Source organism: Orycteropus afer, unplaced genomic scaffold, assembly GCF_000298275.1.
Source record: "Orycteropus afer afer isolate SDZICR_OR568_19922 unplaced genomic scaffold, OryAfe1.0 scaffold00986, whole genome shotgun sequence".
Classification (NCBI taxonomy): domain Eukaryota; kingdom Metazoa; phylum Chordata; class Mammalia; order Tubulidentata; family Orycteropodidae; genus Orycteropus; species Orycteropus afer.
The window spans coordinates 264,061-280,186 of NW_006922573.1; the positions used below are offsets into that span (position 1 = coordinate 264,061).

Here is a 16,126-nt window from a genome sequence, read left to right on the forward strand (position 1 = left end):
AGCTCCTCAGTTGCTCATAGAAAATCCCACCTTGGAGTTTACAAAGACTTATGGGTAGAAAAGCCACACTAAGTAATTTACTACCCCGCACACGCAGTGGAGAGAACAGCAGCAGGTGACTGTGAGCCAACCAGGGATGTGCTTCCTGCCTGCAGTTGGTTGGTGAAGTCTGAGTGCCCACCACAGGCAGTCATGGAGCCTGCCTTCCAAAGATGGGATATTAGTGACACTGAATGTGTTTGAACTCTGGGCTCCTGCCAGGGCTTTCTCCAGCCATTCAATAACAACAAATATATCTTGAGTGGCCACTATGTGTCAGGCCACAGTTCTAGGTGCTTGGTAAATAAAGCAGACAAAAATTGCTGTCTTTGTTTGGTGGGCAGGTTAGATAGATGTTATAATAAAGGAAATTATGTAATATGTCAGAAATAACTAACAAAAGAAATAGATCGGGATTAGGGTACTTAGGGTGAGCCTCAATAGGAGAATGACTTTGAGCAAAGGCTTAGAGGAGGCCCAGGGAAGGTGCCATTGTGGTATCTGGGAGTAGAGCCTTCCAGACAGAGGGAAGAGCCAATGCAGGGCAGCTGGGTAGGAATGTGCCTGCTGCAGTCTAGGAGCAGAGAGGAGGCCAGATATGCTATGGGGGGGGGGGGGGCTATTGTGCACAGCCTTGTTGCCTCCTCTTGACAAGGCAGGGCTAATGGCTTTATCTGTAATGGGGCTGGCTGCTGGTAAAAAAGACTTATTTGGGTGGGAAAATCAGGAGATGTGTTTGAGAGATGTACAGGTGAGGTATTTGGTAGGTGGTTGGGTAGGAATTCGTTGCATATGGGTTCCATCAGTCTGCTTAGGCGCTGTAAGCAAACGTGTACATATTGTCACCTTCACAGGAAAATCGTTTTCATTAGGACTTAACCACTGGCGCAAGGGGCAGCGGGGGTTCACTGGCAGAACTTTCACCTTCTATACAGGAAACCTCGGAAGGAAGATGGGGCAATCTACTTCTGTAGTGATACCGCCTCGGAAACCCAGGGAGGGGTCGCTATGAGTCGGGGCCGACTCCACGTCGTATAACAACAACAATAAATACAGGAAACCTGGGTCCAGTTCCACCCGGTGCACCTCATTGCAGCCACCACCTGTCTGTCACTGGAGGCTTGCATGTCGCTGTGATGCTGAACCTGTTTCAGTGGAACTTTCAGACTCAGACTAAGGAAAAAGGCTTGCCAATCTATTGCTGAAAAGTGAACCAGTGAAAACTGTATGGACTGCAGTAGTCTGATCCTGTTGAACTTGGGGTTGCCCTCAATCAGGGGCCAACTCAACCGTAGCTAACAACCACCACCACCCCTGGTGTTTGGGTATTTACCTCGATTACCTTTGGCCCTTGTCATCTGGCACTGCTGTAGCAGAAATACAAGTGTTGTGGCTTTAACAAACAGAAATCGATTTTTACGCAGTTCAATAGGCTAGAAGTCTGAATTGAAACTGCCAGCCCTGGGGGAAGGCTCTGGAGGACAATCCTTGTCTCTTCTGAGCGTCTGCTCCCGGGCAGTCTCCATGTGGCTTGGCTCTTTCCCCATCTCTGCTTCTTTGGCTTGTTTAGTCTCTTTCATACCTCAAAAGAGATTAAAACATGCCCTGCACTAATCCTGTCTAACGAAACAAAGCCAACCCATTCCCAAATGGGATTATAGTCATAGGCAGGTTGACAGTGACCCTGTGTACAACAGAACAAAACACTGCCGGGTCCTATGCCGTCCTCACAATCCTTGCTGTACCTGAGCCCGTTGTTGCAGCTACCGTGTCAGTCCATCTTGTTGAGGTTCTTCCCCTTTTTTGCTGGCCCGCCACTTCACAGGCATTGAGGTTAGGATTTACAACATGTTTTTTGGGGTACATAATTCAGTCCATATACCTTTATATAGTTACACACAAACTACAGGGTTTTTTTTTTCCAAAGTGCTTATATATTTGTAAAAACTGTCCTTACGTGTGTGTGTGTGTGTGTGTGTATTCCTGAAGTAATTGTAGATTTACATGCACTTAAAGAACACCAAGAGATCCCGTGTACGCTTTGCCCAGTGGAACAGATGGTTAAGCGCGGGGATGCTAAGCTGCAGGTTGGTGGCGCAAACCCACCAGGTTACTCTGCAGGAGGAAGACCTGCTTCTGTAAAGATCACAGCCAAGAACAGCCTTCGGGCACTTCTGCTTTGTCACATGGGTTCACAGTGACTCAGTTGATTAGACAGCACCTAACAACAAGAAGATTGTTTTACAAAACTATAACAAGTTCCTTGCCTCTCTCTCTTTTTTTTTTTCACTCTTCTCTCTTGTTTCCTTCTGCTTCTCTCCCAGTATATTACATGGACATTGACAGAATTCACCTATCTTATTCAGATTTCCCCAGTTTTATTTGCACTCACTTAGGTGTGTGTGTGAACAAGGGATATCATAGCTGTTGTCAGATGGATCTTGGCTCAAGGCAAAGAATACCAGAAAGAGGTTTACTTGTGTTTTATTGACTGCAAAGGCATTTGATTGTGTGGATCATGACAAATGATGGATAACATTGAGAAGAATGGGAATTCCCCAGCACTTGATTGTACTCATGAGGAACCTGTACCTTGACCAGGAGGCTGTCGTTCAAACAGAACAAGGGGACACTACATGGTTTAAAATCAAGAAGGGAGTGCGTCAGGGTTGTATCCTTTCTCCACACTTATTCAATCTATATGCTGAGCAAATAATCTGAGAAGCTGGACTATATGAAGAAAAACGTGGCATCAGGATTGGAGGAAGAATCATTAACAACCTGAGATATGCAAACAACACAACTTTGCTTGCTGAAAGTGAGGATGACTTAAGGCACCTACTGATGAAGGTTGAAGAATACAGTCTGCTGTATGGATTACGTCTCAATATAAAGAAAACAAAAATCCTCACAACTGGACCAATGAGCAGCATCACAATAAATGGAGAGAAGATTGAGGTTGTCAAAGAATTCACGTTGCTTGGTTCTACAATCGATGCCAACGGAAGCAGCAGTCAGGACATTAGACGACGACGTGTAGCTTTGGGAAAGTCAAGTGCGAAGGAACTGTATCAAGTGCTGAGGAGCAAGGATGTCTCCTTGAGGTCTAAGGTGTGCTTGACACAAGCCATGATATTTCCAGTCGCCGTATGCATGTGAGAGCTGGACAATGAATAAGGAAGACCGAAGAAGAGTTGATGCTTTTGAGTTGTGGTGCTGGCGAAGAATGCTGAAAGTACCATGGACTGCGAAAAGAACTAACAGATCTGTCCTGGAGGAAGTGCATCCAGAATGCTCCTTGGAAGCAAGAATGGCCAGACTTTGTCTCACCTATTTTGGTCATGTTGTCAGAAGGGACCATTCCCTGGAGAAGGATGTCATGCTTGGTGGGGTGGAGGGTCAACGAAAGAGGGGGAGGCCTTCAACGAGATGGATTGACGTGGTGGCTGCGATGATGGGCTCAAGTATAGCAAGGATTGTGGGGCTGGCGCGGGATCGGGCAGTGTTTCGTTCTGCTGTGCATGGTGTCGCTATGAGTCAGAAACAACTCGACGGCACTTAACAACAACAACAACAGGTGTGTGTGTATTTAATTCTGTTTATCGCTTGGTTATGTTCATGCATCTACCACCATAGCCAAGGCACTGAATAGTTCCAACATCTTTTATAACTAAAACCACCTTTCTCCCCTGCCCCCACCATATATTTTAATATTATTTATAACTTCTTTTTTCACTTCATAAATGTTTCAAACATTTCCACATTTTAATTTTTAATTGAAAATTTACTAAAATTTATTAAAATCAATTTCTGCTAGACTATAGTAGAGACACTCCCAGGAGGAAGGTACAATGAGTGAAAGCCTCCACTTTCCCAAGCTTCCATTTCAACAGAACTTATTGTTGTTCCAGTGAGATCTACCCAAAGTGGTATCACAACATGAAAGCCCAAAAACAGGAGCCCACAACAAAGGCTGTCAGGCCAGGGCTCCTGCTCAGAGTTTCAATACCTTTGTTTAGACCTCCTCCAGAAATTTCTTCCCTGGTGCAGTAGAGTCAACAATTCTATCTGGCCATGCTCTGTTAAATTCTCAGCTTCTGTAGCTTATTTTTTATTCCCCGCCAGATCAACAGCATATTTGTGCAGTTGCCATCAGCTCATGGGTCCCTGACAGTAGATAGTGAATGCTTCCGGAGACTGCCAGCAGAGTATTGTAGGTGGATTGAACGAGTGGCCAAGGAAGAAGCAACCTGGAGCTGAGCCTTGGAGGAAAAATGGCGGGCACGGAGTGCTGGGACAGCCTTCTGGTCTGGGGTGGTTCCAGTCCAAACCGAATGCATGGGGATCAAGTTGATTCTGACTCATAGTTACTCTATAGGACAGAGTGGAACTGCCCCACAGGGCTTCCAAGGCTGTGAATCTTTGCAGAAGCAGACTGTCACGTTTGTCTCCTGCAGAGCGGCTGGTGGGTTCGAATCCTCAACTTTTCAGTTAGCACCCTTAACACTGCATCATCAGGGTTCTTTCAGAGTTACTCAGAGGCTGTAAAAGTGCTGGTATCTCTGTAGTAGAGTATAGAGTGTATGTTACTTTAACATCTGTTTTCATCTCTACAAAGAAGGCCAGAAGCTGAAGAGAGTTGAGAACTCATCTTTGCTCTTGTGCTGTACCACAGGAGAAGATCTTCAGCTAGCTAAGCCATAAGATCCTTTTCCTTTTGCTCCACTTAGAGAGCCCTTTAGAACAAAGGTGGCCTTCACTGAAGGTGAGCAATTGTTTTACTTGGGACTGAAAGGCCCAGGGCAGTAAGGAGGTAGGGAAACTAGGTGCCTTGTTGAGATCCACCACCTATTGCAGGCGATCTTAAGTGCATCGCTGAGAAAGGAAACAGTACCAGTGAAACCAGTCCCACCTTTTCCTACAAGGCAGCACATGCAGATCTCCGAAACTTGAAAATGTGGAGCATAGGCATCTTCGAAGCAGTATGACAGAGCGTCTTGATCTGTCTCACAAGGTGCTTGGAGGGTAAATGTGTCCTCCCCACTTTTGCACGTTCAGTCTGAGCTTGTGGGAGCCTTACACCCTGCCCATGTCTGGCTTATTCTGTCTCTCTTCTCTAGTTTGCCCTCCACTCTACTGCAGCACTGAACTCTTGACTCCATGCTATGTCTCCTTTGCCTGAAATGCTAGTGCTGCACCTTTGAGACTCAGTTCAGTTGCTTCTCCAGGAAGCCCCCCAGCTGAGCTCAGGAGGCTTTCTGCCTATGCAGATGTCCCTCGGTGGACTAACAGGTTTGCATGCTTATCTGTAGCTCTGTGAGCTTCATGAGGGTAGAGCCTATGACATATCTTTATTTTCTTAGTACTTAGCCCAATATCGGGCACACAGTAGTAGATACAATAAATGTTGAATGAATGATAATTTTAAAAAGACCCAGCCCACTTGATGCGAGTGGGTGTGGTCTGAAGGAACATGGGCTGTACTTGGCACCTTTGCAACTGAGTCAGTCGGCCAGTCAATGCAGTGCTGTTGGGCAGTCAGGAGTGTGTGTGATTTGCAAGTGAGTGTTTTTGAGGGTAACAATATAATACAATGTTTCATATACTTACAGGATCTGAAAATTACTCTGAAGGACAAGTTGCTTCTCCTCCCTGGTCACCTCTTCAAGACAAATGCTGAGTCAGCTAGAACTCTTCGGGTTAAAATGATAAATACCCAACTGCAGCTGGTGCTTAAGCAAAAAAGAGAATGAATTGACATTTTGGGTTATGTCTTATTGCATAACAGCCTATCCCAAAACTTGCCTAAAGCAATAACCATGTTACTATCTGCTTGTGATTCTGCAAATTGAGCAGGTCATTCCTTTCACTAAGAAAGGAAACAGTGCCAGTGAGACCAGCCCCACCGTTGCTGTAAAGCAGCACACCCAGATCTCCGGGACGTGCGAACGTGGAGCCTGTGGGGGACCCAGAACGGCTGGGGGCTGGGGGAGCCATTCTGCTTGGCTCTTGTGTTGGGGCCTGGTTGTCACTGTTGTCTGGACTCTTCAGTCCTTTCCGTGGGGCCAGCTTGAACTTTCTCATGGCATGGTGATTCAGAGTAGTTGGACTTCTTCCATGACAACTGGCTTTCTCCAGAAGGTGAAAGTGGGAGCTGTTTAACCTTTTTTAGACTTAAATCTGGAACTGGGGCAACATTGTTTCTGTCACATTTTTTTTTTGGTTAAAAAGGTCACAGGGCCAACCCAGGTGCGAGGGAAGGGAAGTGCAGAGGGTGTGAATTCTGGCAGATGTGGATCACTGGGCCCTTCCAGAGTAGCAGTGTGCCACACAGGCTCGTGGGACTGCGTCCACAGAGAGAGCCTGATTCAGGACCGTGCACTCGCACACTTCCTCTTCACTTTTGCATTAGTTCCTCCAGGCAGCGGCCATGCCCGCCCTCACTGCTGCTCCGGGCATACATCCTCATGGCATCCTAGATGGCAGCCCAGACCTTGGGCTATGGGGCCAGATGCCAGGATCCCACCAGGCAGCTCTCCGTGTGCCTGAGTTTCCACCTCATCTGTAAAATGAGGATGTCAGGAGCATCTGCCTCAGGGAGCCGTTTGAGATTTTGAGAATTCCGTAGACAGGGTCACCTGCAAAGCTTAAGGGTCAGGTCAGTTGTTCATGAGCATGTTGTGGTCCAGGAAGGAGAAGTCTTGGCCTTGGAAAGGCAGAGCTTCGCAGTACCCGAGGGTCACTGTGGTCCACCTGGGAGGAACAGCCGGGGCCCTGAGGGGAGCCACTGGCCTGGGGGGTTCACGGCTCCCCCGATGCTGGACTGCTCTGCTCTGGTGCATCTCACAGGGCTCCTAGTGGCTCAGGTGGCTTGTGGTACTGACTCATGGATGTCTTTTTGTGTTCAGGTGCCTCTGTTTAAGTTCTATGAATAGTAGCATTTGCTACTCTTTGCTACTACTATTTACTACAGCCCAAGGCTAGGCCTGCAGCCCCAATTTTCCTTTTTGTTATTTCAAAGTTTCCTGTGAGGCACTTCTCACAGCCACTTGGGTGTATGTGGGTACATGTGTAGATCCTCTCCTACCAGCCCCTTAACCTATGGGAAAGTGTGGCATTCTCACTGGCAGCATGTAGAACCCTGTGGCTCATCACATGTGGCAGCTGCCTTGCCCAGGAGAGACCCAGGGGTGCCCACATGGGCCTGGGTGCACAGAAAGGAGTGTACCAGCTTGAACACTCCCAGGCCTTCCCTCTACTCCCAGCATCATCCTTCTTTTCCTCACTGTGGCTAGCTTGCTGGATTCTTTGGAGACCAAGAGGACACTGATCAGGGCCTGCCAGGCTGTGACAGAAGAGTAACCTGCAGCCTTTCTTCCCTCACACCTTTGTGAGCGTACTCAGCTATTGGATCTGGCTCCTTGAAAGGTGTATACGGTGACCGTGCTGAGCTGTGTTGGAATTGCCTTGTGAAACCTTGGCATGAAAACTCTGAGCAGACAAGCCCTGCGTCTCCTCTTGTGTTTGGGGCAGCTTTGAGTCCATTGCGTTTGTTCCAGAAAGGTGGTCAGCAGCTGCATGGCTTACTGGCTGCCATAGGGCTCTGGCTCTTGGGTTTGGGCCTGGGGGTGAGGTAGGGGCTCAGGGACCAGGCTGGAGCCTGCCAGCGTGATGACAGGGATCTGGCGGCTGGTGCTGTGTGATGGTAGTGGTTTGGGAATTGAGTTAGGCATGAGAAATGATATATAGCGTGACTTCCAAACTTTTCTAGGGCATCTATTCTTGTATTTGGCATGCCTGCTCAGGGCTTTGCACAGCTATTTTTCCCATGACCAATAATGACAGTGAGAAAGAAACTCAGCTTCTCCTTGTCCTGTTGAAAGCACCTTTTGACTGTAGGGATGTGGCTCTCTACAGTAAGCTGAGGAGAGCGGAATGTGACCTTGGGCTCGTACTGGGCGTTGCTTTTTGGGGACCAGCATTTGATTATGCGTGCTCGGCAGGAATTTCCAACTCTCGGGTGACCACTGCCACCTACCCCATTCCCCCACTTGCCACGAGGTTGTGGAGCTGATAATCCTCATCCCAGTCCCCATGTGGCCTCCTTTGGGTGACAGAAATGGAGCAGCCTCTGTGAAGCGATGACAACAGCCCCTTGTCTATAGTGATAATTGCTGGTGCTGTCAGTTGTCATACGTCGGATTTGTCACTCAGCTGCTGAGCTGGCACACACCAGGCACTGTGCTTAGAGCTGAGGATGTGGTGATGGATTCAACAGTGACTGATGTGCCGTCTGTGACTCTTGTGCTTGGCCTAGAAGCAGACCAGGGAATCCAACAGATTCCCACCAGACACAGGTGCAGGGCTGTCTCCCACAGTGATGTTTTTTTCGTTCTCATGGTATTTCCACTTGTCGGGGCCACCCCTGTAGCCATTGCTTTGTGGGCCTGGGAACATACTGGGCTCTGTGGGTACTAGTACTCAGCCCCTTCCTCTGGAAGAACCGTGACTCTAATTGAACATGTGTTACTTACTGTGAGGCAGTTCAACCAGAGGAGACACCAAGAAGATGGACCTTCTGTGGGCTTTAATAGAGCACAAATGTATGGGCAGACTTGGGAAGCAGAAGTTGAGGCCAACTGATGGCCCTACGTTGCAGCTGCCATTGTTCCTACTCATTGTCAGAAAGGACAGGGAGTGCCCTCTGACCAGCTGCTGGCTGTGTACAGATACATGGGCAGAGGAGATTTATCCAGAAGTGATGGCTGTGTGCTTATTTTGCTAAGTCCCCATGACTCAAAGCTTTCATCATGAGCCAGTTCCTAGCCTTTTACAGTGTCTTCCTCTCAGATGCATGTCACCAGAAGATGGCAGCCTATTGTCCACCAGACCTCTGTGTGAGTGCCCAGGCATCCCGTGGGCTCAGTCATTGTAGTGATGGAATGCCTTATTCCACTTTTGGATTTTCAGCTCTTTAATGTTGCTTAGAGATTCTTCCCAATAGTTTCTGCTTTAATTGAAGCTGTTAGATCACTCTGCCCTTCAATCAGAATCCAAACCAGTTGCTGGTGTCCCTAGGTGCTTCTAACGGTTAATGCCCTCGACTGCTAACCAAAATGTTGGCAATTCGCATCTTCCCAGAAGTGTGCTACAAGGAAGGCCTGGTGACCTGCTGTGGAGAAATGAGCCTACTCTGACACATCTGAGGCAGACTCGGTGGCAGCCGGCTTTCTGATTTTCCTGTTTTCCTAGGTGCAGTGACAGGAGTTGTTTACTTGAATAACCAGTGTTTTAAAGATTTAGAGTCTGTTGCTGGTCTTCACTGAATAAAAGCAATTTAGATTTTTTTTTCCCTTTGTTTCCAGGCAAGCCAATTTTTTCAGTTGATATTCACCCTGACGGAACCAAGTTTGCAACTGGAGGACAAGGTATGTTCATGGTATAGTAGAAGATCGGCTGCCTTGATCTTTTGCTCCTGGGTTGTCTGTGTAGCTATAGCTGGAATACCTACTATTTCCCAGTGTGGTTGTGACTCATGTAGTCATTAATTTTCTGGGCTCAAGAGAATTCAACTTGGTTGGAAAGAAAGTGCACTGTGGGCAAGTAAAACTGTCCACACCATGTGATGATATGTTGCATTGTGTCATCAGGGGGCTTCATCTGGCATCTGCTGCAATATTGTAATAACATACCTCTGTTTGCAAAGATAAAGTCGTTTTTCAGGCCAGGACACCAAGGTATATATATGATGGCATAAAGTAGCAGTCAGTGGCAGAGCCCAGCCCCATAATGATCTTCACCCCAAAGCAGGATCTCCCCTGGCTGAGGCCAGGGTCTCCTTGGATAGTACCTGGAAAGTGCCTTTGTGAATTCTAGGTCCTCAGGCCAGGTACTTCAGGGTAGGTGGGCTGCAGACTCCTCTGCCCTGGAGGGCAGGGAGAAGGAAAGGAGTGAAGCAAAGCAGATTGGGCAGCATGGGCTCCGTCTCCCTCCTGTGTGCTGTGGACTGCACCCATAGGAGCTCACAGGTGTCAAGTAAGAGCACCTGGACTAGCCAGGGGAGAAGAGAGAGTTTTTTCCTTGTCTGCAAAAGGAGGCACACTATGCTGTCTTCCTCAGGCAGTAGGTCTAGGAGATGTTTGGGAATTATCTTAATCCTTACTTATTGGTCAAGAGACTATTCCAAGCACACTTTATGGTGTGTCTGTTTCCAGGCATGTACTACTAGTTTTTGCTCCTCTGTAGTAGAAACTTAAATGAGGGAGCAGACTTCTGTTACTTATCGGTAATGGAAAGCATGGGAGGAGAAATCATTAGTAAAATGCATAAATAGGTTTCATATCAAAGCTTACATTTGGGTAAACCCAAACTCTAAGCCCCCTCTTTCAGATGACCTCCCCATATAGGGGACTGCAAAGGCAGACAAGAAGATAAAGAACCCTGTCTTCTGTCGTTTCAGACTTGAGTGTCCAAGTGTCCAGTCAGTTTTGGTGATAGCCATGGATTCCAGGCAGTACCTTGAAGAGGAGGGGAACCTCAGTAGGGACTGTGCTTTAGTTTCTGGGGTGCACATGCACAGACCTGAATGGGTCCTGGAAATTTACTTCCCCAGCCTCATCTTACAGATGAGGAGTCTGGATCCTGGGGAGAAATGAGGACCTTCTCAGGGCCTCTGGTGAGTCCGTGTTAGAGGCCGGACGAGAGCTCAGCCACTCACTTCCCTGTTGAGTCGAGGGTTCTCTTCCTCAGGTCCAGCTGGCCTCGCCTGCCACTGAGTCCACACTCTTTGGTCCCCACGAGTACTTGTTTTTCTTTATCTTTTCTGTGTTTACATTAGTCATTCAGATTCAGCCTTCTTTAGATCCAGTCAGTTAGGATTTATGAAAGCTAAGTGAGGACTTCTTGTGGTTAATATTGCTTAATAATAGCAAATTTCTACCTGTTGCACATTGAGTCATTTTCGCCCTTTCCTTCTAGGACAGGATTCTGGGAAGGTTGTGATATGGAATATGTCTCCAGTCCTCCAGGAGGATGATGAGAAGGATGAAAATATTCCCAAGATGCTTTGCCAGATGGACAATCACTTAGGTATTACAGAGTGGCCCTTTGCAGGCTTTGCGTGTTGGCAGAGTGCCCAAGGTTAGCACATGTGTTTGTAATTAGAAAGATAAGGCCCCGTGCGGCGGTAACTCCCCTCGGCCTGCTGTCTGAAGGCACAGATGTTGGCTGCACACCTGGGTGAGTTATTCAGCAGAAGACTCGACCCGCCCACAGAACCATCTTTGGACAGTCTGCAGGTACCTCTGGTGATTTCCTGCTCATGAGTCGTTACTGCCTGATTCCATGGGGCTTTGGGGCCAGCAACGTGGAAGCAGTAGGGTTCTGGGGAAGGATACGTAAGACATAAGACAGCTCACCAAAGCGTCTCAGACTTGGACTATGTCACTCTGAGGCTCTCTGCTGGGATTGGCCATCAGTGCTGTGGTTTCCTTTCCTGCTTTAGCTCCTTAGTTTCCCACCCCTGAGCATCAGGGTGACTATACCTGGCTCACGTTTCCAACCCAGCTGCCTTTCCTAAGAGGCTCTGCTAACAAGGACTGGTCTCAGGATATTGGCCCCTTCCTCAGCTCTTTGTGTTCTTGTTCCCCCAACATGCTGCCAGCGTCCTCTGCCCTGGAGCACACGCTGTTCCCAGGCCATGTGTTCGTGTACCTTTGGGAGTGTCTGTTCTGTATCGGGTCTCCCAGTCTTCAGAAGCTGAGCTGGGAGTGTGCCTGGAGCCCCTGGCCTGGGGGAGTGCCTGCTGGTGCTTTGCTTCTAGGTACAGAATCAGTCTCCAGTGCTGGCAGGTTTGGAACATCTGAACTGAAAGGCACTGGCCCTGACGGGGGGGACGAAGCAGAGTTTTATACTGTACCAGGCTGCCCTGCCCCCTGGAAGGTCTGGAAAAGGCATCTCGGCCTGTTTAACACATGCTCTGGTTTAGAGAGGGACTCCTCAGCAGTGCATCTCATCAACAGACAGCCCTTTGAAATAACGCGCTTTAGTTACCACGCATCTGATCTCTTGAATACAAACCTCCTCCTATGGATTCTTCATTCAGTACTAACAGTTCTCAGATTACGTGTATTTTCTCGCTCCAGACTCTGTTCTGATCATTTGTTATTACAGCACAAGTAGGTTAGTGCCTAAACTGAATTATTTGTCCAGGTCTCTCACACAGTAGATGCCTTGAATAGATTAGTTAGATAAGATTTTATGAACCCTTTACATCTTGCCAAACTCTGCATAAAGCAAAACGGGATGACTTTTGGATGTTCATCACCCTATTTTTTTTTCTTCCCAGCATGTGTGAACTGTGTGCGGTGGTCAAACAGTGGGATGTATTTAGCTTCTGGGGGAGATGACAAACTGATTATGGTGTGGAAACGGGCTACGTAAGCATCATTTTCCTTTCTTCACATTTTATTTTTAGAAGCTTCTTTGCTTGTTTTATCGAAGTCCCCTCTCCCCTCCCCAGCAATGAAGTCCCCAGAGCTCTCAACTTCCTGCATGGAGATCATTGGCAGCTGGGGCCTCACTGGGAGTCGGGAGGCCACCAACCCGCCTGGTGACCTGGTCACCTGCCCTCAGTCTGCACCGCAGTGTTTCTGCCTGGAAAGGAAGGCCTTGTCCCTTCTGCTGCTAACATTGGTGGCTTCCTTTGTTTTGTTCTTCAAATGAAATTTCACAAGGAATGCCGACATACAAAATGCTTTAAAAACCACCATGGTCGAAGCCCCTGCTCTGCACCCAAAATGAGCTAGCCATAATCTGGAAAACTGTTTTCCTTTTAACCTGGGAAAAGTCTCTCAGGGTGGTCCCTGAGAATCTGTTCCATGGTAAGCTCCCCAGGTGGCTCTGGGGCCATCATGCTGGGGAAGCAGACCCTACACATTGCTCAGCCAGAGTGGCCCTGTGGCCGTGGCTTGAAAGGTAGGGCCATGCCGTCTCCTTCAGCCCACTTGGCTGTCTCAGTGAATTCTCTTTCTTCAGGGACAAGAACTAGGGTATTAACAGAGGCCCTGGGCACGGGTGGTGTCAGCACTTCCTCCACGGGGAGTCCCTTGGGATTGCTCCTGTGGAAGGGGTAAGGACCAATGGCACACCTCATTGCTCTGCCTCCAATTTTAAGATTTTTACAAGGTGACTTAAATACTTTTGGTTTTGCAACTTTAAATCATCGGTATAGATAACATGTTTAGTGAACAACTTTGAAAACTGAAAAAAAATAAGAAAATCACTCATAATCGCACCACCGAAAGGAAGCCATGGTTAATATTTTGCTTTTGTTTTTTTGGTGTATATCCTTTTGATTGATTTTCCATGCATAGCTGACGTCCAATTATATGTATTTTCTTGGCATAAATGATGTCATATTTTATAGGCTGTTCTGTGGCCTGCTTCCTTCTTTCACTTCGTTTTTATATTGTGAACATTTTCTCATGTAATGGATGTTCTTTTACCATGAACTTTTTAGTGGTTTTGTCGTATTTCATCCAATGCACGTTCTGTAGCTTACCCAGTCAGCCCCTGTTGCTGAACAGCTTGGTGGCTCCCGCCATTGTTTATCTCTGCTCTGCTCTTTGTGCCGTGCTCAGCCGGGCCGCAGGGAGCAGCTGTGCCGCGCCTGCAGCGCCCCGGGCGCCCTTCTGACCCCTCTTTCACGCAGGTACATCGGCCCCAGCACTGTGCTTGGTTCCGGTGCTAAGCTTGCCAACGTGGAGCAGTGGCGGTGCGTCTCCATCCTGCGAAGCCACTCAGGCGGTGAGTGCAGCTGCCTGGGGGACTGGGCGGGCCGCCGGCGGCTGATGCCACAGCCCCTGGGTCTGGGCTGCCCTCCCCGCCACCCTGGTCACGCCCTGCCTGCCCCTCAAGTTCTGTGCAGTCACTCTTTCCACTGCCTGCCTCCAGCTCCGGTCAGTGCCCCCACTCCTGCCCTCATGGGGTATATGTTTATATCTTTAATGTAGAACTTCCCACGTTCTGCTGTTTGTGCTGGGGAACTGAATCAGTACCTTCATCAGTGGATCCCTGAGTCCGTAAGCACACTTTCTTTATTCCACAGAAACCAGCACAGAGGTGCCCATGAGAAGTTTCTGATTTGAACTGGAGTATATTTACAAAGTGTTTTAAATAGACTTGGTATAGAAAGAGCCACGTTTTACTTACTTGGGCTGAAGAGGAAGATCGATGTATAGCAGTCTACAGCTACATGCCATACGCGGTTTTGGGTATCAGGGATACCAGGATGAATATGATTTAGACTTGACTTAGAAAGCCTGTGGTCTAGCCCAGTGATGAATGTTGTGAAACAGGGAAATTTAGTCTAGGGTTCAGAGGAATATACTAACAAAAGAGGTTAAGAAAGACTGCTTGTAGGAGGTAAGTGTGTGAGCTGAGTTAACCAAACGAATCGTGGACAGAAGGGTTTTCCAGGTAGGGAGGGGCAGCATGAACAAAAAGGCTCGGAAGTGAGAAAAACTAGAATGGTCAATGACGAATTGGAAGTATTTTACCTTTGCTGGATCTTTACATACAAGGCAGGAAGCATCACAGAATGAGGTTTACGAAATATATAGGGACCAGGTGTACAAGGACCAGAAAGGCTTCTGTCCCTTTATTGAGCATGCCCTCTATCGTGGATGAGACAGGGAGCCACTAAAAGTCGTGAAGCTCAAGTGAGAAATCATGACAGCTGTGTGAAAAAGGAGGTTGTTGCAAATCGTTCAGATGAAGCTACAAGGGCTTGAACTAGGCCTGTGATAACTGGGATAGAGAGGAGGGGATTGAGTTGGGAAATACTTAGGACGGGGCAAAGGAAGGAATGATAGCATATAGACTCCTAGTTGGGTGTCTGGATGCCTAGTGATGTCCTCTGCTGACACCAAAAAGACAGCCGATCACAGGCTTACAGGCATAGATACCCGTTCAGCAAGGAATGTGCTGAGTTTCAAGGCATGGGGAAATATCAAGAGACTGATGGAGCTGGGACTGGACTTTGGGGGAAGACAAAGCAGGAGTGAGAAATAGGGACAATGTCGACCATAATCTATTGATAGTATATACTCAGCAAATCCTGTGTGAACAGTTTAAAGACAGACCAATCCAACACTTAGTGACAGAGGTTGATTCCACATTTGTAAAAGATGAAACTGTAGCCTTTTGGTTTTGATGACATTAAAAATGTATAATCTGCCCTTACTTATTTCACAGCTACTAATAGTGGAGACTAGCTGGGCTCCTGTAGAGCTTGGTGCATGTGTCTGTATATATAAGGGTGTTCACATGTGCAGTAGGACTGTTACAGAGCCTCTAACCTGGGACTCAGGCTGAGCTGTAACCTCTTTTCCTGCCCCACCATGCTATGGGTCTCCTTTCTAGGTGGGTAGAGTTTAGCCACATGCCACTAGGGCACCTGCCATTTATGCTCACTGGTCCTTGTAGCAGATGTGGGTGGAACAGCACAAGAAGAAAAATCAATGGAAAAGCAAATATAAATGAGCAAGAAAGCGCTCAGTCTTTGAAAAATAAAATATGGAAAACATACACTTGGCATATTTAATTGGGGCGAAGATAAGGGAGAAAAACCTAGACGAAATTAGAAGTAAAAGTTTCGAAGAATATTTAACCTAGAGGGAAAAAATACCAAAGATTGTAATGCAACATTTATACTATTGAAAAATAGAACTTTCAAAAATACTACAACGAAAATGACAGTTTTCTAGAAAATATGATTTCAATGTTGAGACCATCGGTGTTAACAACCTGATACCTGAATGACCTGAACAGAGTGACCAGTGTAGAAGTTGAGGGCCATCTGTGGGATGGTTCCCGGTCCTAAATTATTTACTGGCGCATTCTTTCCAGTTTAAGAACAGTTATTCTATAACATAGAAGTTTTTATCCTTCAAAGGAAGTATTACAACCTTGAGCTTCCAAAATGAAATAAAAATAACAAACAGAAATATAGCCTAATATGAGTAAGAGAAAAATCAGAAACAAAATACTAATGAAATCTGAAAATATTTCAAAGCAGTAAAAGAAT

The 16,126-nt window shown here is 47.2% G+C and overlaps 1 protein-coding gene across 1 annotated transcript in view; it reads left to right on the forward strand.

Moving 5' to 3' along the window:
* The window catches only part of LOC103212489 (protein HIRA), a 149,156-nt gene that overhangs the window by 13,641 nt on the left and 119,389 nt on the right, over nucleotides 1–16,126 (forward strand). Inside the window, exons 2-5 of the mRNA XM_042783375.1 lie at nucleotides 9,405–9,467; nucleotides 11,017–11,127; nucleotides 12,386–12,476; nucleotides 13,751–13,845. Coding sequence (XP_042639309.1) covers nucleotides 9,405–9,467; nucleotides 11,017–11,127; nucleotides 12,386–12,476; nucleotides 13,751–13,845 — 360 coding nt within the window. The remainder of the gene's footprint in view (nucleotides 1–9,404; nucleotides 9,468–11,016; nucleotides 11,128–12,385; nucleotides 12,477–13,750; nucleotides 13,846–16,126) is intronic.